We start from the raw sequence: 24,963 nt of genomic DNA on the forward strand, positions 1-24,963 counted from the left end.
GACCAGCTTTGTTTGTGGTTTTCCAATAACTTTTCTTGCTTGCAGATAAGTTCTTGGCTGTTTTTTCTACTTGATGTTAGTTGTTTTCAAGCGTATCGTATTTCAAACTTGTACCATTCCCAGCCTACAGAAACTATGTCAAAATTTTCACCTTTTTACCATTAAATAATAATATGGTCATATGAAGGATAACCAATGGAAAACAGAAATTTCAGTTTCCCAAGGACAGGTTGTATGAGGAACACTTCCTGATAAGTCTTATGATAAAATGGCTCAAGTCTATCTATCTAATTTTGACAGCCAGATTGCCCTGTGTTTTGGGGAAATAGAGGTACACAGACAAGAAATCGTTTTAAAAATATTGCCTACCAAAACATATCAGTTTTAACTTGCATTCAGACATAAAGTAGTACCTATAATCTGTATAGCAGAAGAATGTTATATTTGGGATTCTGAAGCTCTAAGATCTCTAAAGATTTTATATTTGTAAATAATATATTTTCACTGAGACTCTTGAGCACTCATGCACTTGCCAAAATAAATTACACAACTATGTAGCTTCCTTTGCTGGAAGTTTTTAATTAATGTTGGATCATTGGAGGAATCATTGGTTTTATGGCCTCACCAAAGTCTGTTGAATGTAGTATATCACTTATTGTTGCTATAGTTGAGTCAGCATCATTGGGGTAAAAAAGCCAAATAAAACCCCAATGTACTTAATGCCAATTTATCTTGCAGTACTAGGAGAAACATATTTAATCACTAATCTCATTTTACACCTTAGGTATAACAGTTGCAGTGATTCATTGCTTTCAGTGATTTTAACATGTCTGCTTCAGGTCCAAGTATTGCGGTGCTCAGAACATGTGCTTGCCTCTATGAATTGTACTCTGTGTTGGCATTTGGTATGCCACAAAGCACATCCAGAGGGAAGGGAGATGCTCAGTCAATATGCCTTTTTAGCTTTTTGATCTCCTTGTAGAATGCTGGTATGTAATGTATCTTTGAAAATTCTTCTGCAGGATGAGTTAGACATTGCTTCTTAGACTAGTTAAATTTTGTTTTACTGTGTTTGCACCTTGTGCTAAAAAGATTACACTGTCCAGTCTTAATTTAATATGAGGAATAGTATTAACCTGCATAAAAGCAGAGTGGCTGAAACTTTACAGTACAAAACATATTTATCAAATTCTTCTTTTATTTCGTTTAAAGAGAGTAAAAGAGGGAATAAAAATATGTATGACTGTTTCCCCCCTTGCAGATTTTTAATGCGGCAAGATGTGATTGACATAGTATTAAACTAAAATATGCATACACTAAACAGAATTTGGGCAGACTTTGGAAGCACATGTACCTGAATACAAATTTCAGATTTGGTCAGCACTATTCCTTGTAAGTAGGAGAACTCAGTGTTAGAATGTAGAGTGTAAACTGGTAAAACAACCTAAGCCTTCTTTAATACAGAGTAATATTCAGAAGATTTCTCATGTTCTGTATTCAATAAAATTGATAAACTGATAACGCTAATATTGAAGCAGGGTGGAAACTCTGGACCAGATCCTCTGCTCATGTGAACTGACATAGCTGGGTCTGTCCTTGACTTCAGCTGGCTTCTCATATTACAGTGTGACACTGTTCAGCAAGATGGCTGCCAGGAATAGGCTCAGAAATGGCAACACAAATATCACAGAGCTGTATATTTTTACACTAAAGATCAATGGAATTCAATAGTAGCATTATTCAAAGTTCCATTTTAAACATACTGTTCAATAGTAAATTGATGTACAGTAAAAGCTTTGTTATCTGGCATGTTGGGGGAAATGGCTGTGCTGATTAATCAAATATTCTGGTTAATTAAGAGTTATAACTCTTTCCAATGGCATACCAGTTTTCAAAGAATTAGACTACGATAAAATATAAAGTAGTATACAGGTACTCACCAATCCAGTATTAGTACTGCACTGCAGAGTGATTGGTTTCTTGAAGCACTTAGGTGTATACGGGTAAAGTTCTATACAGGAGGTTATCTTATGACACTACATATCATATGGGCAGCACATGGTGTACACCCAAATCACTAAAAATACACTTAACGCTAAAACTATACTGAACATAATTTAATCTTTGATTCAGAAAGCACTTCAGGATCCTCAGGGTCATCATTATCAACATCAATTATCATTGAAGGTATAGGAGATTGGGCTGAATCTGTAATGACCCTATGATACACCCTGGAAGTTGCTTTTTTTGAATAAATACCTAATATCAGTTTGCTTACTTGTCTTCTGCCTCTTTTGCATAGAAGTGGCTTGCAGAATGTGCAATTGCATAATTTCCTGGGCAGTGTACTGTACTAGGCCTAGTTACTAGGTTGAAGATTTGTATTGGGAGATATCAGAAATGCCAGTTAATAGAGCTTTCCAGTTGATAAAGTGCTGGATAACACTGCTTTAATGTATTATTTGAGACAGACTCAATCTATTTAACACAAGAATGCTAACATGCATACAAAGTTGGAATTGGATCTTCATTATTTCTATTGAGACAACTCTTTAAAAACTTTGTAAGGATTTAAGTGAGGACTTTATCAACCTTGACAGATTTAAACCAATGACTTAAAGGTGAAAATACTCTATGCAATAGCCTGCTTATTCTAATACTGATTCCCTAAGCACCCAGTATTCTATTTTAGGGCCTGCTCCTGTTTCCGCTGAAATATATGGCAAACTCCCACTACCTTCAAATGAGACAGATCAGGCCCTTATTTAGTATTTCTTTTAAAGAAGTAGTGATAGAACTAAAATTGTTGCTTTTTCTGCTTCATATTTCAAAGTAATAGGTAGAATTTATTTGGTATTTTTCTTTCATGCTGGATTATCACCATTCCCTTGCCCTTAACTCAGAATTACTGGAATGAGCCCTCATATCTCAGAAGTATCCCAACCAAATTAACAAGTGACTCAGAAGAACATCTGTGAAGAGTCACAACTGGTCTGTCCTATGACTTGGAGATGTCACTGAGAATGCTAGACCAGTCCAATGAAATTCTTTTGATTAATATATCTTCCAGGAAAGGAGAACATCATCAACCAGTTTGCATTCCACTTAAATCAAATGTTAGAATAAACCATGAAAAATGGATTAGTGGGAAGAGGTCAAAGGTGAATGAGAACTAAACCGATAATATAGCTATGACATTTATAATATTATTCCAGTAGTTTGTGTATGTATTTACACACATACGTACCACCGTGATTGCTCCTAAAAACTTCCTAAGTTTGCCTTTGACTAGTTTATATTATCTCTAATTAGTATTTAATAGTCAAGTTTTCCCTATGTTATGAATACTAATGTTATCTGTTTACCAAAGACAAATAGTTTTTAGGGTACTGTGGATATGTGTATTTTACGCATTATGTATATAATAACAAAATGATTTTTCAGAACAATTTCAAGATATACTGCTCACTCATTTATAACTGTGTAGGACTGGAATCTCACTCAATAAGGCTATTCTTGACAGTCAAAAATTGAGTTGGCTCAACATTATTGAAAAATCCATTTCAGTGCTACAATACTGCCAGCTAACTTGCCCTTAAACATGTTAGTCCGTGTCTTAAGGGACATTTAGAATGTTTGTTTTTCAATCATGTAAAGCTAACTCATTTGAGCTTAACCCAATTTTTGCTCATTAAAAGATGGCCATAATGCAGACATTTTGCTTCGGTTTTAATCAGACTATATTTTCTGCTGGGAAGTAGGTTAAGACATGGGAAATTAAGATCACTTTTGAAATGTAGAAGAGGCAGGATCAAGTAGACTAGACCATTCCTGACAGGTGTTTGTCTAATCTGTTCATAAAAACCTCCAATGATGGGGATTTCACAACCTCTTTTGGTAACCTATTCCAGTCCTCACCTATCTTTATAGTTAGTGTTTTCTCATATCTAACATAAATCTCCCTGCTTCAGATTAAGCTGGTTACTACTTATACTTGGCCTGACATGGAGAACAGACTGATCACGGTCCTCTTTTTATAAAAGCCCTTAACACATTTAAAGATTGTTATCAGGTCTTCTCTGAGTATTCTTTTCTCAAAACTATACATGCACAGTTTTTTAACCTTTCATCATAGCTTACATTTTCTAAACCTTTTATTATTTTTGTTGCTCTCTTTTGGACTATCCAATTTGTCAACATCTTTCTTAAAGAGTGGCACCCAAAACTGGACATAATACTCTAGCTGAGGCCTCACCAGTACTGAATAGTGTAGAACAGCTGCCTCCTGTGTCTTACATACACAGTGACTAATACACCTTCTTTTCTTTTTGGAGTGCTTGCTCATGTCCATTCCATGCTAGGTGTGTGCACACCATGTGCATCCCCTCAGTGATATCTGGTTCTAGTGCCCTCTGGAGCCGCATGTATATGCACTGGTGTAAGGGCTGCTGCTGGACCCGCTCCCTCTTAGTTCCTTCTGACCGCCTATGATGATTGTTCCAGGCAACCCTTCTTGTTCTTGCAAGGCTTCTTTCTCATTTTGGTCTTTTCTGTCATATATTGTATAGTCATAGTTAATATATATAGTTCTCAATGTTATTTTATATAGTAGTGTAAATAGGTGTCCCTGTCATCAAGGGACTTTCACGCCAGGGGCTGGGCATGCCCCAGTCCGTGGGCTTCAAGCCATGTACCACCTGCAGAAAGCCAATGCCAGTGAGTGACCTGCACACTAGCTGTATAACTGCCTCAGGGAAACTCATGTTAAAGAGACATGCCAGATCCGCAGCGCTTCAGAGCGCGCACTCAAAAGGAGAGAGATGTTCGTCTGGAGACCTTACTCATGGAGGCAGCCCTCAGACCAATCTCAGTGCCAAGTGCTTTGTCTTCCATGCGAAATGTTCTGCTGGTACCATGATCTGCTCAACACTGTTCTCCATCCCTAGTGCTAAGGAAGAAGTATGTGGCAGACTCCTCCTTCCCTGTCCCTCACCTCAAGAGGACAGAGAAGTAGTACTATGTCCCAGCGAGTGAGTTTGAGTACCTTTATTCATGCCCTCCCATTGGGGGTCCCTGATAGTGTTGACACCGAATGAACAGGACAGATGGGGGCAGTCGAGTGCTACCCTCAAAAATAGAGGCCTAGAGACTGGACCTATTCAGACTCAAGTTTTATTCGACTGGCAGCCTCTAATTGTGTATCTCCAACCAGCATGCTCTGCTTGGAAGGTATGATTTTAATCTGTGGGACTCATTGCCTAAATTTAAGGATTCCCTGCTGCAGGAGTCAAGGCAGGAATTCACAGCCATCCTAGAGGAGGGCAAGGCAGTGGCTATGACCTCCCTCCAGGCAGCCCTGGATACGGCTGATTCGGCAGTCAGGACTATGGCACCAGCAGTCACCGTGAGGCGCTGTGTGTGGCTCCACTTATCAGGCCTCCCTCACAAAGTGCAGCCTTCCATCCAGGACCTCTCCGAGGGTGCCTTGCTGTTCTCCAAGCTTCATGGCCTCAAGGACTCGAGGGCCACCATTCATTCACTCCTCAGACTTTTTACACCTCCTGCCTCAAGGAATCATTTTAGGCCCCAGCAGCCTCCCAGGTTCACTGCACCTCCCAGGCAGGAGCCCTACAAAAGAAAGGGAAAGGCTTATATGCATTGCCAACCCCTACCTCAGGTCAGCAACTTTTCAGAAGTGGTGTGCTGAGTCTTCGTTTATTCATTCTAATTTAAGGTTTCGCGTGCCAGTAATACATTTTAACGTTTTTAGAAGATCTCTTTCTGTAAGTCTATAATATATAACTAAACTATTGTATGTAAAGTAAATAAGGTTTTTTAAATGTTTAAGAAGCTTCATTTAAAATTAAATTAAAATGCAGAGCCCCCCGGACCGGTGGCTAGGACCCAGGCAGTGTGAGTGCCACTGAAAATCAGCTCACATGCCGCAGGTTGCCTACCCCTGCCCTACTTTCTACCTCCTCCTCCCAGTTGGGCTCACATAGATATCCCAGCAGGGCCAGGCAGGCCTTTTGAGGGTATGCCTGAGGACGGAATACCCCTGCCTTTTGTTTTGGACCTCCTGTTTCCCTTCAGCTCAGCATGGCCATATATAACATTGGACTGATGGGTACTCAGCACTATAACAGTCAGTTACACCCTCCAATTTTCATCGATCCTTTGCTCTCATCTCTGTTCCCCATTCATCTTCAGGGACCCTTCTCACAAGCAGCTTCTCATCCAGGAGGTGCAAACCTTCCTCTGGGTGGGAGCCATGGAGGAGGTTCCTCGAGAGGGAATGGGTTTTACTCTTAATATTTCCCAATCCTGAAGGCCAAAGGCGGGTCTACAGCCCATCCCAGACCTGAATCACCTAAACAAATAACTATAGAAACTTGAGGTTCTGCGTGGTCTCCCTGGCCTCCATTATTCCCTTCCCAGATCCAGGAGACTGATATGCTGCCCTCAATTTAAAGGACGCTTATTTCCACATTTCCATCTTCTGCAGTCACAGGAGATTTCTCAGGTTTGTGATGTGTCAATGCCACTTCCAATTCACTGCACTTCCTGTCAGCCTGTCGGCAGGCCCACAGGCTGATCAAAGGTTGCTCGCAGGCTTAGGTCCAGCACAGCATTGGTACACCTTTCAGGCTCTTGGTCTGTTAATAGATGTGAAGAGGTCAACTGTGGTCCAGGTTCAGAGGATAGAGTTCACTGGGGCAGTGCTCGACTCAACTCAGGCCAAGGCCTACCTACTGGAGACCAGATTCTGAGGATCACAATTCTCCAGGATCATGACCCATCCACTAGCAACTGCCTCAAAATGTTGGGTCACATGGCTCATGTATAGGGTTGTATGCAAGGCTATGTCTCAGACCCTTACAGGTGGGGCTGACATCAGTCTACTCCGCAAGCAGACACCATTTGAAATCAACACTCATGATTCCACCTCAGGTCCTTGCTTTGCTGACCTAGTGGAGAGACCCAGGATCCATAATGAAAGAGATGCCCTTTGATGCCCCTCATCCATTGGTAACCTTAGTCTTTGATGCGTCAGATCTGGGGAGCCACCTTCAACAGACTCAGGGCCTCTGGTCCCAGGAAGAACTCTCCCTGCATACAAATGTCAGGGAACTCAGTACAGTACAGTTGACTTGCCAGGTGTTCCTTCCCCAGATCTCAGGCAAAGTGACAACATTACATCAATGTTTGAACCCCTCCCTGCTTGCTGATGTAAATCTTCAGTGCCAGGAGGCTCAGGCTATTGGCTATTCTGGGCCTCTCTCACACTCTCTTGTTGGAGCTCCTGTTGTTTGTATGAATAATTAAGTATTGATTGGGCCAGAGAGCAAAAGAGAGAGTGACTCTATAGCCTAGTGGTTAAGGTGCTTACTTTGAGGTTGAATAAAGTGCTTTCTCACATGTAAGATAGCAGAGTTAACAGAAATCAAAGTTTAACAACTTCTTATAAAAAAAATGTCCTAACTACAAAGACCCTAACCTGTGTAGGAACAAAATTATGCACAGATTTTCTAACTCAACCTATGTGCTGCCCAAGAGATTTTTCTCCTATGCTATTAGTTACTTTGCTGTTTCCACCAGCAAATTACTGTTCATGTTCAGCTTAGGGGAAAAAACAGCTAGACTCAAGTACCTTCCTCTGAGGAATCTGATGGAAACTCAGTTTATGTATGAGATTTTTGGTGGGCTACAGATGAATGAACATGATTGTCTGGTGAATGGGCATAAGAATACCTAAACATCTAAACTAATTAGATCAAATGACTGCTTATTTATATGTAAACAAAATGGACTTCAGTTTTTAAAAGTTGGTGTGTTCCTTTGTTCTTGAAACTGAAAACTCAGCATCTTTATAAAACTACGTGCAGGCATAATGGTGGGTTTGCTTGTTTTTTTTAATCTTACTTTCTTTTGATCATATTTAGCCTTAACTTTCTAAAAATTGAAATTGTCCACAGCAACATTTCAAGATAAATGCAGTATCAGGCTTGGAAATTTTCTCATTTTTGTAAACATTAAGACCCAGGGAACAAAATAAGGGCTATAGTGTGGATTAAGTGAAATATCTCAAGGCTGTGCTTTTCTGATAACTGAACCTGAAGTGACCTTTCTCAGACACAATTACAGAGCTGTATGTTTTTCCTTTAATTTCATCAGGGGTTTAATTAGTATACAAATAAAACTTCCCTTATCTTCCTTTCTACCTAATTGGCTTGTCTTAGCTTATATATGAAATATGTGAAAGTGGGCTGTAATTAGGATGACCGTGTTAACCTTTTTTTCTCAAATGTACTGTTGCCTAAAGGCCTCAAGGCCTAGAAACAGCGCTTGGATTATTGCTTTGCAATCACTATGGCTGTCCCATAGGTTTTCTCATGAGCAGAAGGGCTTTGGGTGCTGCAGGTTCCCACTGCTTAATGGGATCTTCATTCTTCTCCCCACTAAATGTGTATTGATTATCTCACTGTTCCACACTCAGCCTCCAACAACTTAATATCAGGTGACAGTCAGGAGAGTTCTCCAAGTAATTAGAGTTGAGCATTGGGGGAATAATTAGGAGCAGAGTTATTAAACTTGATTTATCCTATTCTCTCCTGAACAGTTTCTTGGATATCTGAACATCACACTTTCACAATCTACCCTGGTTGAGAAATTACTGGCTAACCTGCTGCTTATCATTGTTGCCTTGCTGCCTTGAGGCACACCCTCTTGGTTTCAGTCACTCAGCTGGAAATATTAGAGCCCATAAAGTTTATCAAGGGTTTTAATTAGATCAATCTGAAGAAAGGGGGGAAAAAAGGCTTAGCAGCCCTTCCTTTAAAGCTGTATAAGTGGTGTTCAAACAGTTTAAAAGATTTGACTTTAACCCACAATGGCAAGGAATTACAAACATAAGGCTGCAACTTTTGTCTTTAAATCACCCATTGTGCCTAAGCGTGGGAGCTTTTGTGGCAAATACAATTGGTGAATGTTTGAAGACCTCTGACAATTGTTCCCCAACTGTTTAAAATAATATAGCATCAGTGCACTAAGAGCATTCATTTTACCATGTTCAATTTTCACCTTGTTACCAGCTAGCAAAGATTGTACATGATGGTAACACCTGTCACATGTCAGGGCTAGCTCCACCTTTGTCCCTCTTATGGTCTCTTCTGCATGCATCCCTTGAGCCTTCACCCCTCCTAGTACGACTCCTGCCATTCTCCACTAAGGCCTGGTCTAAACTGTGGGGTTAGGTCGAATTTAGCCACTTTAGGTTGATTAAAAATGAATGTGTCCACACAACCAACTCCGTTCCATTGACCTAAAGGGCTCTTAAAATGGACTTCGGTACTCCTTCCTGGCGAGGGAAGTACTGCTAAAATCGACTTTGCTGGGTCGAATTTGGGGTAGTGAGGATGCAAATCGATGGTATTGGCCTCCAGGAGCTGTCCCAGAGTGCTCCATTGTGACCGCTCTGGAGAGCACTTTGAATTCCGATGCACTAGCCAGGTACACAGGAAAAGCTCCAGGAACTTTTGAATTTCATTTCTTGTTTGGTCAGCGTAGCAAATTCAGCAGCACGGGTGATCATGCAGTCCTGCCAGAATCATAGAGCATAAAATGTTTCTATGCTCCTCCTATCATCTCTGTCCCTGAGGTTATCACAGATTAGAAGGCAAAAAAAACCGCACTTGCGATGACATGTTTTCCAAGCTCATGCAGTCCTCCCACATTGATAGGGCACAGCTTAATGCATGGAGGCATTCAGTGGCAGAGGCCAGGAAAGGACATCATGAAGCATCTGTTGGGGGAGCAAACGGACATGATGATGAAGCATCTGTTGGAGCTGCAGGAAAGCCAACAAGAGCACAGACCCCTGCTGCATCTACTGTAAAACCGCCTATCTTCATCCCCATATTCCATAGCCTTCTCACCCAGATGACCAAGAACACTGGTTGGGGGAGGGTGATGCTCCAGGCACCCAGCCACTCCACTGCAGAGGATGGCCAAAGCAACAGAAGGCTGTTGTTCAAACAATTTGTTTTTTAGTGTGGCTACAACAAGCAATGTGGCCTTGTCCTTCCCTCCTCCCTCACCCCACCCGGGCTACCTTGTCCGTTATCTCATTTTTTTTAATTAATAAAGAATGCAAGGTTTCCAAATAATAGTTACTTTATTTCAAAGCGGGGAGCATGGTTGGCTTACAGGGAATTAAAATCAACAAAGCAGATGGGTTTGCATCAAGGAGAAACACACACAATTGTCACACTGAAGCCTGGCCAGTCATGAAACTGGTTTTCAAAGCCTCTCTAATGGGCAGCACGCCTTGCTGTGCTCTTCTAATTGCCCTCGTGTCTGGCGCAAAACAATTGTCTGCTGTTGCTTTCACGGAGGGAGAGGCGACTGACGAAATGTACCCCAACCACCCACCACAATGTTTTTTGTCCTGTCAGGCATTGGGAGCTTAACCCAGAATTCCAATGGGCAGCGGAGACTGCGGGAACTGTGCACCACTCCATAAGTCGATGCTAGGCATGGTAGTGAGGACGCACTCTGCCAACTTAATGCATTTAGTGTGGACATACGCAATTGACTATGTGAAATCGATTTCTAAAAATCGTCTTCTATAAAATCAACCTAATTTCATAGTGTAGACATATCCTTAGACTGGACCCGAGGCTACAGTACCCCGTGTACCAGCCGTGATTACTCAGCACATTTAACTGGGTTTGGCTACTTGCAGTTCTTCCCTTTGGGAACTGTGACCAGCAGTGAATACAGTTACCCAAAACAGCCTTTTTAAAACAAAATATTGTTTAATCTTAACAGTAGGAGCCCAGCATAACAAAACAGAAGGATTTTTAAAACAATAAAACAGTCTATGTGCATATATCTTACCTAAAGACTGAAGCCTATCTTACCTAAAACACCCTAACCTCTGTACTCTGGGGAATCAGAGTGCTCCCCAACAGTGTCGTTCTCTGCTTCTCCCTTAACCATCTAACATTGTCACAAGAGAGTCAGTGTCGTTAAACGCCTCTGAGGCTTTTGAACCTTCTCTCCACCCCCTTGCAGAGGCTGAGCCCTCCTGTGGAAAACATGCCTAACAAGCCCTGTAGGGGGCTGAGGGTATGACATCACTGGAAAGAAAAACCTTCAGCACCAGTCTCAGAGCCCAAGTCACTTGACTTGAATTCAAATTACTGAGCTAAAAATAGCAGTGTAGACGTTCCCACTTAGGTTGGAGTATGGGCTCCAAGACCCAGGGAGGGTCTCCCTACTCTTATAAAGAATTCTCTGGGATTTTTAATAACCACATGTGATCTGAGCTTGGAATCTAGATCTTATGTAAAAAAGAGCGCCTCTGTCAATGCAATACATTTTGGCTCAATACTGAAACATTGGCTTGGTAGTACTGGCTTTGAGTGAAGGTTTCATAAAACAGTGTAGCAGGATTCTACAGTACCTAGGCACTGACAACATTAAATGGATTTGGTGTGACATTTTAGTTTTAAATGCTGAATTTCATTTCTTTTGCAGGTGGACATTATTTCAATATAGTTTTATATTCTTTAATTTCCTTTCTTTGGGACAATTGTGTCTGGCTGTATTTAGAAAGATATAAGTGCTATTGACTTTAGCAAGCCTGAGATATCTTCAGATTGGTTATATTCTCAGTGCCCTGTAAATGTTTACCAGACTTTTGTGTATACTTAACACACAGTTATAGTATGCTATGAATGCATGTTTGTGGCACTTCACATTCAATATTATGGATACAGAATATAAACTACATAGAGCATTCTTAATATGAAGTTACAAAATACACTTAGAAGCCTTTTTGAAAAGTTTGCAAGGTATGGATCATTATCATCAAATGTTTAGTTAAAATTATATTTGAAAGATAAATATTATATATCTGTAGTAGCAATTTTAAAAACCTCTCTATCTCGGCCAATATACATGATTCCTTTTTTAATTTCAAAAGAGATTAGTCCACAATGGAGGCAAAAGATGTAAAACATTTCTTTTTTTTTAAATGTCTGATTACCTTCCAGAAATTCAAAAATAGAACTCTAGAGCAATACAATTGTCTGTCTATTGATTGATTGATTGATTGATTGCTTAGGAAGATATTCTTCTAACTTGAAGATCAAACAATTTGACGAAAGCAGCAAAGAGTCCTGTGGCACCTTATAAACTAACAGACGTATTGGAGCATGAGCTTTCATGGGTGAATACCCACTTCATCGGATGCATAAATTTGATGAAGCGGCTTTCTTTTTTAGGAGAAGCAGAATCTTACTATTTACAGGCATCAGACGATCTAGGTTCTGCTCCCAGCTCTGCTACAGATTTGCTATGTCACCTTTGGCAAAAACCTTAATCTCTCTGATCCTCAGCTTCCCATCTGTAAGATGGAAGTTGCCTATTTTCCAGCATGTCTGGAACCTGATTGTCAGATGTGCTGAGTGTCCCCAGTTCCCACTGACTTCAGCTGGAATTGTGGGTTCTACGTGACTCTGAAAAGCAGACCTTTAACTCATTAAAGTTTCTAGAACATTGAAATCCTCAGACAGAAGAAACTATAGAAATGTAATTTACTATACAAATATAAAAACTCCTGGCTCCAGATGTGAGAATATATCCCCTGAATTTGCAAAGCCAGCATACAAGGATTTAGCCCTGCAACTGCACAGCTAAATCTCACTACTGTTTTGAAAATTTTATGGTAAATTTTCTATTTAACATAAAAGTAAACTTATAGCCAACTCCTTCTTAAATTATATTTTACATACTGAAGAGACAAAATAGATGGTCATAAGCAAAAATACAGAAAAAATATATTACCAAATTGTGAACATGTTACTAACACTCTTGTTTGTAACATTAAAGATCCCTCCAAACAAAAGAGAGAAGGAGAATTGGAGCAATGAATTGAAAGATGTTATGATCACTATATTACATTATAGCAGAAACAGTGAAAAAACCTCAACTGAAGTTTTGCTAGTCAGGTTTCTTATTGTTCAGCTTACAGTGCTATTTGACACCTATTGAATTAATCTGAATTAATTTTAAACACTAAGTTTTAATGCTAAGTGCGAGTTTGTTGTGTATACATAGGGAACAGAAACATGCAAAATATATTGGAGATCAGAAAAGTCATAAAATAGTTCATGTACTATAATATGATGTGTTAGACATAACTTGATGTGTAGTTAACACTGATTTTGCCCACTAGAAAAACTGTTGGATGATTCTTTTATTTTTATGTTGGACTCTCTCCTTTCTGTTGATATCTGTAAGGTGAGTAATATTGCTCAATATTTAAATAAACAATACCTTACATTTTTCTTTTTCTTTTTCTTTTATCTGTAAGTTGCTTTTATGAAGTATTTTTACTTAATATTTATTTGGGGGTTTTAAAAATATGATATTCCTGATATTTTCATGTGCCCAGAATATGGTTTTTAAATATTGTACCTGTAGCATCAGTCTTCAATTCAGCAGATCATTCTGACTGTTTATAAAACATTTATAAATATATGATGCACTAAAAAAATAGATTTCTGTAGTGTTAGTAAATAAATAAATACTTTTGGTAGAAAAATTGTAAAACCTTGGTTTGTAATGGCCCAAATCTACTTCACAGTCAGTCTGTATTCCTCTTTGTTTAATAGCCTATGGCATAAATTGAAGTTAATTATCAGGGCTGACAAGTAACTCTGCTTTCTGTCTGCTGGCAGAGTCTCTCCGAGGCAAAGATGGAGCTGAGAAGAAAAGATCAATCTCTGCGTCAGCTCAATAGACATCTTTCCCAGCTGGAGCAGGACAAGCGTCGACTGGAAGAGAGCATCCACGATGCAGAGAGTGCCCTCCGCATGGCAGCAAAGTGAGCACTGGGACCTTAGGGAGATCACTTAAAACAGACAACAGATCAATTCTTACTTTCATGCGCAGGGTTTTAGCCCTAGATAAAACAGTGGTAGAAAACAAAAGTACAGTGCTCTCGCTCTTTGAAATTCAGTGATATATCCTCTAAAAAGAAAACTTTGTAGACTGAACTAAGTGTATATTTTATATAATAATCCCAGATAAGTGCTCCACTATCTGTGTCCTGTAATAGCGTGAGCATTTTTGTTTGCCTGTTACAAGTTGGAGAATGTATCTTCTTCTTCAAGTAGTGTCCCTATAGGTGTTCCACTTCAGTGCATATGTACCCCTGCACCTTTGATTGGAGATTTTCAGTAGCAGTGCCCATTTGGCCTGTGAATGTGCCCTATACATCCTCATGCCCCATACTGAGGATATACAGAACTGCTTGGGCGACCTACCCTCAGTTCCTTCTCTACTGCCTTTGGCCTGAGATAAAATGTTGAGCATGCTCGCTTACTCAAGCCTAGCTCTTAATGTAGTTAATGTTAATTTAGCTTATTAGTAGTTTGTTAGGGTCATTATTTTCCCTTGTTCATTTTTCCCTGATTAAAGGGTTATTCTAGACTTCTATTCTGGAGTATGCCATGATCCTGAGGCTTTAAAAGGTGTCTTTCCTGTTGGGAAGCTACGCCCATCAATGGTGGACGTTCTCAGTTTCTCCACTGTTTAGGAGACACTCATGTCCCCAGTATGTGTAAGAGCTGCACTTCCTTCAAAAGCAGATCTCGAAAAAACAGGAGATCAAATTTGCATTACTGATGATGGAGAAAGCCCTGAGACTGACTTCCGACCCAGGCTCTGAGAACCCCCCCTGTAAACAAGCTGTCGAGTTCTGCTAATGCTCTGTCCACTTCAAGATCCCGGTCACCAAGAGTCTTGAGAGATACAAGTACTGCTTCCCCATCCACCTCCAGGTCTTGGTCATTGAAGGCCTCAGGAGAGGCAGCATCTGTATCAGTGCCTGTGGTAGAGAATCACACTCCGAGTCTTGGGGTACTGACAAGAAAAGTAGGTGTACTAGATCTAAGAAATCCCAGTCACTGAGTCAGAAGGTGGCTCTGGAGACCTCAGGTCCAAGAGAGAGTTCCACTGAGGCTCTGAGTGGCTCCAGCACTGTCAGGGCATCTAAAATGTCCTCTACAACCCATACTTTGAAAAAAGATTTGGTACTTTGGTAGTAAAGGTTCTGCCTCAAACTAGTCTGTGCCATTGGACCCTGCTGCATTCCAGATACCTACCTACCTATAGTATCATCTCTTATCTCTGCATTGATACCAACAGAGTCAGACCCTGGACACTCTCATATTGAGCGATTGGTATCTGTGGCATCAGTGCTGAAGCTGGCCTTCACAGGATCTCATCTGACTCCAGTCTATGTACTTCCGGTACTGCATGAGTTTAGACACTCAAAAGACCTCCTTGTCTCCAATGAGCCAGAATCCCCATTACTTTATTTTGGGGGTTAAACGGTCTGGAGGAATCTAAGAATAATACTTTCTGGATTGTTTAAAAAAATTTATAATATGAAATTGTTGATAAGATATTTGGATTGGCAGAAAATTAACCTGTCTTTGCTAAAACCTCTGTTTTACTAAGGCTTAATTTTTCCTTCTCTTAATAGAGATAAAGAATTAATTGCCAGTCATATGAAATCTGTGGAAGCCACCCTACAGAAGGTGATGTATTTAGCACTTTCATCTCAGTTGCATTTGTATTTCCAGTGCTTTTGGAATTATTTATTTTCAAGAAGGCTCATGGTGGGAGTGGTTATTCATAATTTTAATTAAAGTATCAAAAGATCTCCCCCTTCAACTTCTTTCACCTCCAGAAAGCATTCAGATCAGCAAGCCAAATGTTGTAATATTGTTGTTGACAGGCATGTTCCTTTTATTTTTTTGAATATGAAAGTTGTTACAAACCATTCCCCCTGAGTACTCTTTAGGCTTGCTAAAGTGAATTAGGATGCTACTGATCATCCCAAACTATGTGTAATTGCTCTTGAATGATCAGTGTATTCACTGAGTGAGGCAGAGGTCATTCAACAGGGGCCCATATCAAGTGGTCATAAAGCGTTTGACTTCTCATGCTCTATTTTAATCCTTGGTAATAATTAAATAGAATTAGAAAAATGGGTAAACTCTTATGCACACTTTAAAACATCATAGTGATTTTAAACTATTTTTTAAATTGAATAGCTATCTAAAATTGACCCTTCGGCTTGTATTATTTTACTGCATTGCAGTGTCATCTTGAATAGCAGCAAGACTGAGTATATGAAGTGTATCTCATTTTTAAAATTACAAATGCCATTGACATTTTCTGGGTGTTTTTCCTTACAACCCAGTGAAAATCAGATATATTTCTACTATCTTATGATGTTAGTTTTCTGCGTCACAAATTGTAAACCCCAAGCAGCAATGTGTACACATTTTTCATTTTTAAATTTTATTTTTTGTAACAACATTCAAAAGCTGCTGTTTAATTTATTTTAAGTGAAAAATAAGTACTCTCTCCATAGAGAATTGCCTCTGAATATCTCCAGTCTTGGGAGTTTTTTTCTGCATCACAAGTCCCAAAATCTAGGAAGCATGCATTGTTCCCATTCTTTCACTGTTCCAAATGTTTAGTGCAGGGTGACATAAGTGATCGCATATGCCTTCAGTTCTTTTCCTGATGCTATAGAAAACAGGTCTTGGAACCATGGCTTCCCTTTCAGGAAAGAAGTAGCAGTACCTTTTCTTATTTCTTTCCTGTTAAGTTAGTTATAGTTGTATACAGCTTAGCTGGCAGAACACTGTGCTTTGCACCACAGGAGAACAAGAAGTCAAACTTCTGCTGCTTCTTAAACTCCTAAATTCCTAATTATCAAGTAGTAATAGGTTTCTTCCCCTTCTGGGTCACCTGCCTGATAGAGTAGAAAGAAATCATGTGTCCTGATGAAGATTGAGAATGAGTGAGAACATTACCAGTTCTTCGAGTGATTGCTCATATCCATTCCAGTTAGGTGTGTGCGCCGCGCATGCACATTCGTCGGAAAACTTTTACCCTAGCAACTCAATGGGCCGGCAGGTAGCCCCCTAGAGTGGCGCCGTCATGGTGCTCAATATATACCCCTGCCGGCCCCCCCCGCTCCTCAGTTCCTTCTTACCGCCCGTGTCGGTCGTTGGAACAGTGGAGCGCGGCTTTGCTGACCTCCACTTCCCTAGCTACTCGTAGTTCTCGTGTATATAGTTATGCAGTTATAATCCTTTGATATATATTTGTATAGTTATACGTTTTTCCTTTGCTAACATAGTTCAGAAAGGGGGGGTTCAGAAAGTAGCCCCTTCCCTGCACCCAGTGCCGGAGCCCATGCCCGGCTCACCGGGTTTTAAAATGGGCTCGGCATGCCAGAAGCCGATGCCGACGGGAGATCCACACAACTCCTGTTTGAAGTGCCTCGGGGAATCACACTTGACAGCTAAGTGCCCCATTTGCAAGGCTTTTAAGCCGAGAACAAAAAGGAGCGGGAAATCACTTACCCCTCCACCTTTGGCACCGAGCGATGATCAAACGGCTGGCAGAAGCGCCTCCTCGGCACCGGACCCCGCCGGTACTGCCAAGGCCTCTCGGCACCGGCCATCGCCGGCATCGAAGTCGACTCAGCACCGCTCCCTCCCTCCGAGGTCGAGAGAGCCTACAATTCCTGCTGGTGCCTACCGGCTCCCCAACACGTGCCGTGGTTGAGCCCCCTGCTCCTGCTGCTTCCGTGCCACCTGCATCGCAGCCAGAGAGCTCGTCTAAGTCGGATCGCCCGGCACTGACACCTGCTGAGGCACCGACGACATCGGCACCATCGATTCCAGTCCCACAAGGGTCGTCAAATCCGGTGCCTGACGGCTCCCCGGCACGTGCCGGGGTTGAGCTTACTGCTCCTGCTGCTTCCGTGCCAACGGCACACAGCCAGAGAGCTCGTCTAAGTCGGATCACCCGGCACCGGCACCTGCTGAGGCACCAACGACGTCAGCACCGTCGATCCTGGTTCCACAAGGGCCGTCGAATCCGGTGCCTGACAGCTCCCCAGTATGCACTGTGGTCGAGCCTGCTGTTCCCTCCACACCGGAGATATTACCAATGGCGAGGGATCTCATTGCCATGACAGAGTCGGTGCTGCCTGACCCCGGCACCGCCGGTGCGGGTAATACAGTCTCTTGCCAAGCCTCCCTTCATATGACCGTCCTCTGTCAGCACAGCAGAGCGGCACCGTTCTTGGTCACGGTCCCACAGACACTCCAGGTCCCGTCAGCACACCCGACACCACTTGCAGTCCCAGTGCTGTTTTCCTCCTCGGTACTGGTCGCACTCGCCGCACTGGTCGGTATCCTGTTCACAGACCCGCTACTATCGGCACCGTTCCGCCTCCCAGCACCGCGACAGGTACCGTGACTCCCGTAGCCTCTCCCGACCTCGAGCCTCGAGATCTCGGTCGACCTCCCGGCACCGTTCTGTTTGCAGGTCTGGATCTCGTTCCAGGTACCGGTACGCCTCCCGGTACCGGTCCCCGGTGCCGAGTTGGGCAAGGTCCGATAGAGTCAGAGACTGTGCCCATGCCTTTTTTTAGTACCTCCATGGCCATCCAGATACGCATCCGTGTCATCCCACGTGCGCAGATCTTATGCTCAGGACCATGATTCTGATACGCCTCCGACAACCTGAGGTGCAGGAGGGTCCGGAGGTAGAGGACCCGGTATGGTGCCCTCTAAAGGGTTACGACTACTCGTCTGTCCGTCGTCCTCTCTGCTCACTAGTCGTTCAGTCCGTTAAGGAGAGGGAATGGCATGGCCAGCAGGCGCCAGCCCCGAAATCGAAGGAGGCTTGGCGAATGAACCTACTTGGCTGCCAGATGTACTCCGCAGAGGCCCTGCAGCTCTGGGTGGCAAAGCAACAAGCCTTGCTTAGCTGCTATAATTATAGCACCTGGGTGACGGTAGTTTAGTTTATGGAGTTTCTCCCTCAAAACTCCCGCCAAGAGTTCGCTGCCGTCTTGGAGGACGGGGAAAAAGGCACCCAGAGCGTCCCTCCAGGCCTCGTTGGACGCAGCAGACTCAGCAGCCAGGACTCTGGCCTTGGGCTTTGCCATGAGGTGCATCTCATGGCTTCAGGTTTCAAACCTCCGGCCGGAGCTGCAGTATGCCATTCAGGACTTACCCTTTGTTGGTAAAGGCCTCTTCGCGGCAGAGACGGCCCCAGACTGCGAAGCCTGATGGACAACAGGGTCCTAATGCGCTCTCTCAGCATGCATATGCCAGCGACCAAACGCAGGCCTTTCTGTCCCCAGCTGCCATACTCTGTGCCTAGCCAGAGACAGGACTTTGGCAAACGGCGAGGCCAAGGTGGTCGCAGACAAACGTTAGGACCCCTAAAGAGCCAAGGTCAGGGTCCCTCGCAATTACCACTGGGACCAAAGACGAACCTTCCAAGGTGCGCCTGAGGGTGGTGTACCAGTCACAGGCCGGGATCCCAATTCCGCTTTCTCCTGGAGTGGCCCCAGTTAATTTCAGAGCACTGGGTCCTGCGCACAGTGGAGCATGGATACCACCTCTAATTTGTTCCAACCCTATCCCCCTTCAGGGACCCCTCTCACGAGCATTTCCTCATACAAGAGGTGCAGACGCCGACGACGAAAGGGGCAAGGGGTTTTACTCCCGTTATGCACTAGTCCCCCACTCGAATGGAGGTCTCAGACCTTCCTAGTCCTGCGCGGTCTCAACCAGTTTAGGATAAGGTTGAAGTTCCGCATGGTATCCCTGGGAACCATTATCTCATCCTTGCCTCCTGGGGACTGCTATGCCGCCCTCGATATGAAGGACGCGTACTTTCACATCGCCATCTTCCCTCCGCACAGGAGATACCTCCGCTTTCTAGCCAACCGTCAGTACTTCTGGTTTACGGTCCTGCTGTTTGGCCTTTCTACAGCCCCACGGGTATTGTCCAAGTGTATGGCCATAGTCGCCGCCTACCTTCGCTGATGTCGGATATGCGTTTTTCCATATCTGGACGATTTGCTTATCTGAGGAGACTCCAAGACACAAACCACTCAGCACGTGGTCATCGTCACGGTCTTATTCAAAGGTCTAGGCCTGATGATTACTATAGAGCAATCCACTCTGGTTCCCACGCAGAGGTTGGACTTCCTAGGGGCTATCCTGGTCTCCGATCTAGCCAGAGCCTACTTACCACAGCCGCGGTTTTAGGCGATGGCAACAATCATCCGAGGTCTGCAGACTTTCCCAGCGACCTCGGCTCGCACTTGTCTCAGTCTCCTGGGTCCATGGCTGCCCGCAAGTTTGTAACCAAACACGCCCAGCTCCGCCTCCGTCCTCTCCAAGTCCGGCTCACCTCGGCGTACCGCCCAGACAGGGAGCCAATGGTCATGGTAGTCACCGTTCCCTAGAGCACCTTAGGCTCCCTAGAGTGGTGGCTAACTCCCTCCCTGGTGTGGGCAGGGATGCGGTTCCATCCGCCCCAGCCCTCACTGCCCCTGACGACGGACGCGTCATCTCTCTGCTCGAGTGCTCATGGTCACCTCCGAGCTTAAGGCCTTTGGTCTTCTCGGGAGCTGGCATTCCACATCAATGCCCCAAAAATGAGAGTAGTCCGTCTGGCGTGCCAGGGGTTCCAGCGGCAGCTATAAGGCCGTGGTATCTCAGTGTTTACAGCCAACACAACGGCCATGTGCTTCATAAATAACCAGGAAGGGACATGGTCCTCCCCCTTTTGTCAGGAGGCCATCCATCTCTGGGACTTTTGCATGTCCCAGTCAATGGAGCTGGTGGCGTCCTTTCTCCCAGGCGTTCGGAACGCCTTGGCGCTTTGACTCAGCAGGTCTTTCCTGTCTTACGAATGGTCACTCTGCCCCATGTGAGGCATTCTGTTTTCCAGAAGTGGAGATTTTTCCTCACATAGACCTGTTCGCTCACCGCGAGAGCAGAAAATGCCAGATGTTCTGCTCCTTCCACGGTCTCTCCTCGGGATCGATCTTGGACACATTCCTGATGCCGTGGAAAGGCCAACTCCTTTATGCCTTCCCACTGTTCCCGCTGGTTCATTAGGTCCTGCTCAAACTCCGCAGGGGCAGAGCGCGCATCATCATGATCACTCCAGTGTGGTCCAGGCAGCACTGATACAACACATTGCTCGACCTGTCAATAACCAACCCAATTACCCTGCCACCCCACTCAGACCTCATCACTCAGGGCCACAACAGGCTTCGTCACCCGGACCTGCAGCCTCTTCGCCTCACGGTGTGGCTGCTGCGTAACTGAGCCGGGGTGGCAGGAAGCCTTCCACTTGGTCAACGTACCTGGCCGAGTGGAAGCGTTTCTTTTACAGGTGCGATACGCTCGATCTTGCTCCTACTGAGGTCTCGATCCTCTCTATTTGGCCTGCCTCTGGCCTTCAGCGGCAGGACCTGGCGGTGTTATCGCTGAGGGTACACTTGGCAGCCATCTCTACCTTCCAGCCAGGCTAAGGTGGACGTTCCGTGTTCTCACACTCTATGGGTTCGAGGTCCCTCAAGGGCTTGGAGCGCTTGCACCCTCGGATACGCCGCCCAGCCCGAACCTGGGACCTCAACCTAGTTTTAACCAGACTTACGTCTTCCCCATTCGAGCCGTTCGCGACCGGCCCTCTGCTATACCTGTCTTGGACAACAACTTTCCTCGTAGCTGTTACATCAGCCAGACGAGTCTCTGAGCTCAGAGCTCTTACGGTGGTTCCGCCGTACACTAGGTTTCACAAAGACAAGGTGCGGTTACGACCACACCCGGCTTTCCTCCCTCAGGTGGTTTTGGCCTTTCGTGTTACCCACAGCTCAACGCAATGGGCGCAACAATTGCACTCCCTGGACATCTGTAGAACGCTCGCATTTATATTGCGCTGACAGAACCATTTCATAAGGTGCCCCAGCTCTGTCACGGTAGCAGACCAAAGGGAAGGCTTGCTTGTTTTCCTCTCAGAGGATCTCATCTTGGATGATAGCGTACATCCGCACTTGTTATGATTTGGCTCATATTTCCCCAAGCCACATCACCATGCATTCTACCAGGGCTCAGGTTTCATCTGCCGCCTTGCTGGCTCGTGTACCTACCCACGAGATCTGTCGTGCAGCTCCATTGATCCTCGGTCCATACCTTTGCTTCGCAGTATGCCCTGGTTCAACAGTCAAGAGATGCTGTAGCCTCTGGCTCAGCAGTTTTCATTCTGCCACATTTCACTCCGACCCCACCGCCTACGTAAGGCTTGGGATTCACCTAACTGGAATGGATATGAGCAATCACTCGAAGAAGAAAAGACAGTTACACACCTTTGTAACTGTTGTTCTTCGAGATGTGTTGCTTATATCCATTCCACACCCTTCCTCCTTCCCCACTGTCGGAGTAGCCGGCAAGAAGGAACTGAGGAGGGGGGGGGCCGGCAGGGGTATATATCGAGTGCCATGACGGCGCCACTCTAGGGGGCGACCTGCCGGCCCACTGAGTTGCTAGGGTAAAAGTTTTCCGACGAATGTGCATGCGCGGCGCACACACCTAACTGGAATGGATATGAGCAACACATCTCGAAGAACAACAGTTACAAAGGTGAGTAACCGTCTTTTTACGATGTAGCAGTCACAGCAGCAAATCATAGTAATGGCTGTAAATAATTCATAATTTAAGTCCTTTGGCCTGTCCCAGAAAACCCAAGCCAAAGTATTGGACCTGTCTCTGGAAATCTGTGAAATGTAATAGCCCTCATCACTTGTGGTGTCTGAGCACCTCACAAACATTAATAAATCTATCTGTACAGCATACCCATGAGGTGTATAAATGTTTATCCCCATTTTGCAGATGAAGAAATGAGGCAGACAGAATACAAATCAAGCTAGAGAAGCAAGCGGTCCTTTTATTCCTACTATTATCAGGGCACTCAAAAGGGCATTCTTCTACAAGTAGAGGAAGAATGTGGAATAGCACTAGGGAGAGGTGATCTCTCTTCTCTACACATTTCCATCCATCTTTCCTACAGAGAATGATCTGGGTTTTCAGACTTGGTTTCTCTGTCCAGTACACCATTACCTTTCCTCTTGATCAAGCAGGACCTTCTGAGCCATGGAGATACTAATTGTTTCCAGATACCCACCTATGCAACAGCTGCAGATCTACATGTTCAAAAAAAATTTTTTTTTGATGCATGGAATGCCATATCTGTAGAAAACCATGTATCTATGGGCTTGTTTACACTTCACTAGCAGCATCGATCCTCTGGTAAGATCCGCTAAATCAACCGCCAATCGCTGTCCCGTTGACTCCTGTACTCCACCTAATCGAGAAGAGTAAGGGGAGTCGATGGGAAAGCGTTTACCACATACATTGCATAGCGTGGATCCTGTGGTAAGTAAATCTAAGCTACGTCAATTTGAGTTACGCTATTCACGTAACTCAAATTGCATAGCTTAGATCGACTTTTCTCTTTAATGTAGACAAGGCCTCAGACACCACGCTTTTCTGTAAGATGGAGTAGGTGTGGACTTTAGGCCAGTAATGCTGATATAAGCATGCATGGTTCAGCCATCAAGTGTTCAGTATTCAGGCTCCAAATGGTCACTAATTGATCACTCACAAGGGTTGAACTCATAGGTCTAATTTCTGGATGACCTAGCTTATTTTTCTCTAATGGGAACTCTTAATAGTTCTGTAGGCACTAATTGAACTTATATCTAATTATTAGGGTTGCCAGGTGCCGGTTTTCAACCGGAATACCCAGTCAAAAAGGGACCTTGGTGGCTCTGGTCAGCATTGCTGACTGGGTCGTTAAAAGTTCGGTCGGTGGTGCAGCGGGGAAAAGGCAGGCTCCCTACCTGGCTTCACGTGGCTCCCCAGAAGCAGCAACATGTCTCTCTCGGCTCCTAGGTGGAGGTATGGCATGGGGGGCTCCATGCGCTGCCCCTACCTCAAGTGCTGGCTCCACAGCTCCTATTGGCCAGGAACCATAGCCAATGGGAGCACTAGGAGCGGTGCCTGTGAGAAGAGGCATTGTGCACCGCACAGAGCCTCCTTGCCATGCCTCTGCCTCTTAGCCGAGGGACATAGTGCCTCTTCTGGGGAGCTGCCTGAGGTGAGCGCCGCCCAGAGTCCGAACTCCAAACCTCCTCCTGCATCCCAACCCCCTGCCCCAGTCCTGAGCTCCCTTCCACACCCAAACTCCCTCCAGGAGCCTGCACCCCGCACCCTCTCCCAGACTCTGAACCATTCGGCCCCAGCCTGGAACCCGCACTCCCATCCAGAGCCATCACCCCCACCACCGCAATCCCCTGCCCCAGCCCAGACCCCCCTTCCACAACCTGAACCCATAATTTCTGGCCCCATCTTGGAGCCTGCACCCCTGCTGGAGCCCTCAGCCCCTCCCCTCGCCCCAACCTCCTGCCCCAGCCCAGTGAAAATGATCATGCAAGTGAGGGTGGAACAGAGGAGGGAGAACGGCGTGAGCAGGGGGTGAGGCAGGGGTGGAGCCTTGGGGAAGCGTATGGGGCAAGAGTGTTCCGTTTTCTGCACATAGAAAGTTGGCAACCCTACTAATTATACACACAGATCCCTGTGTTAAGAGAACATTATTATGATTGAAAAGTCAAGCACTCAAAAGTTAGAAAACAACAGAATTAAGGTTACATTTTGGCCCCCCTTGTGTATAAGCATTATGACAGTCTTTATTTACATTGTCTCACATTATTTTTCACAGGATTTCTGCCTCTATCAATATGCAATTTTGCATTATCCTCATTGTTCACTGTGTGGCCCCATATCTTATTTTCTGCACAGTATTCAGTCCCTGCTCTGAAGATAGAATTATAAATTTCCTCATGGGCTTTTCTGTGGCAATCACCAAAATAGAATATAAAAAAACATTACGTCATTATTACAATGCTCCCCTAAGGTGAGGGGGCAGTAGTAGTATCCCATTTTACGGATGAGGAGCTGAGGCACAGAGAGTAAGGTTAAAGTTTCCACT

General features: G+C 44.3%; 1 protein-coding gene across 10 annotated transcripts in view; it reads left to right on the forward strand.

Annotated features, from left to right (window-relative positions):
• Positions 1 to 24,963, forward strand: part of CCDC171 (coiled-coil domain containing 171) — a 274,485-nt gene that overhangs the window by 119,712 nt on the left and 129,810 nt on the right. For 9 of the 10 annotated variants that reach the window (XM_030565906.1, XM_030565904.1, XM_030565900.1 and 6 more), the window contains 2 exons: positions 13,749 to 13,894; positions 15,560 to 15,614. The exons of the other annotated variant lie outside the window; for it this stretch is intronic. In XM_030565906.1, coding sequence (XP_030421766.1) covers positions 13,749 to 13,894; positions 15,560 to 15,614 — 201 coding nt within the window. The remainder of the gene's footprint in view (positions 1 to 13,748; positions 13,895 to 15,559; positions 15,615 to 24,963) is intronic. 10 annotated transcript variants of the gene reach the window in all.

Source organism: Gopherus evgoodei, chromosome 6, assembly GCF_007399415.2.
Source record: "Gopherus evgoodei ecotype Sinaloan lineage chromosome 6, rGopEvg1_v1.p, whole genome shotgun sequence".
Lineage (NCBI taxonomy): Eukaryota > Metazoa > Chordata > Testudines > Testudinidae > Gopherus > Gopherus evgoodei.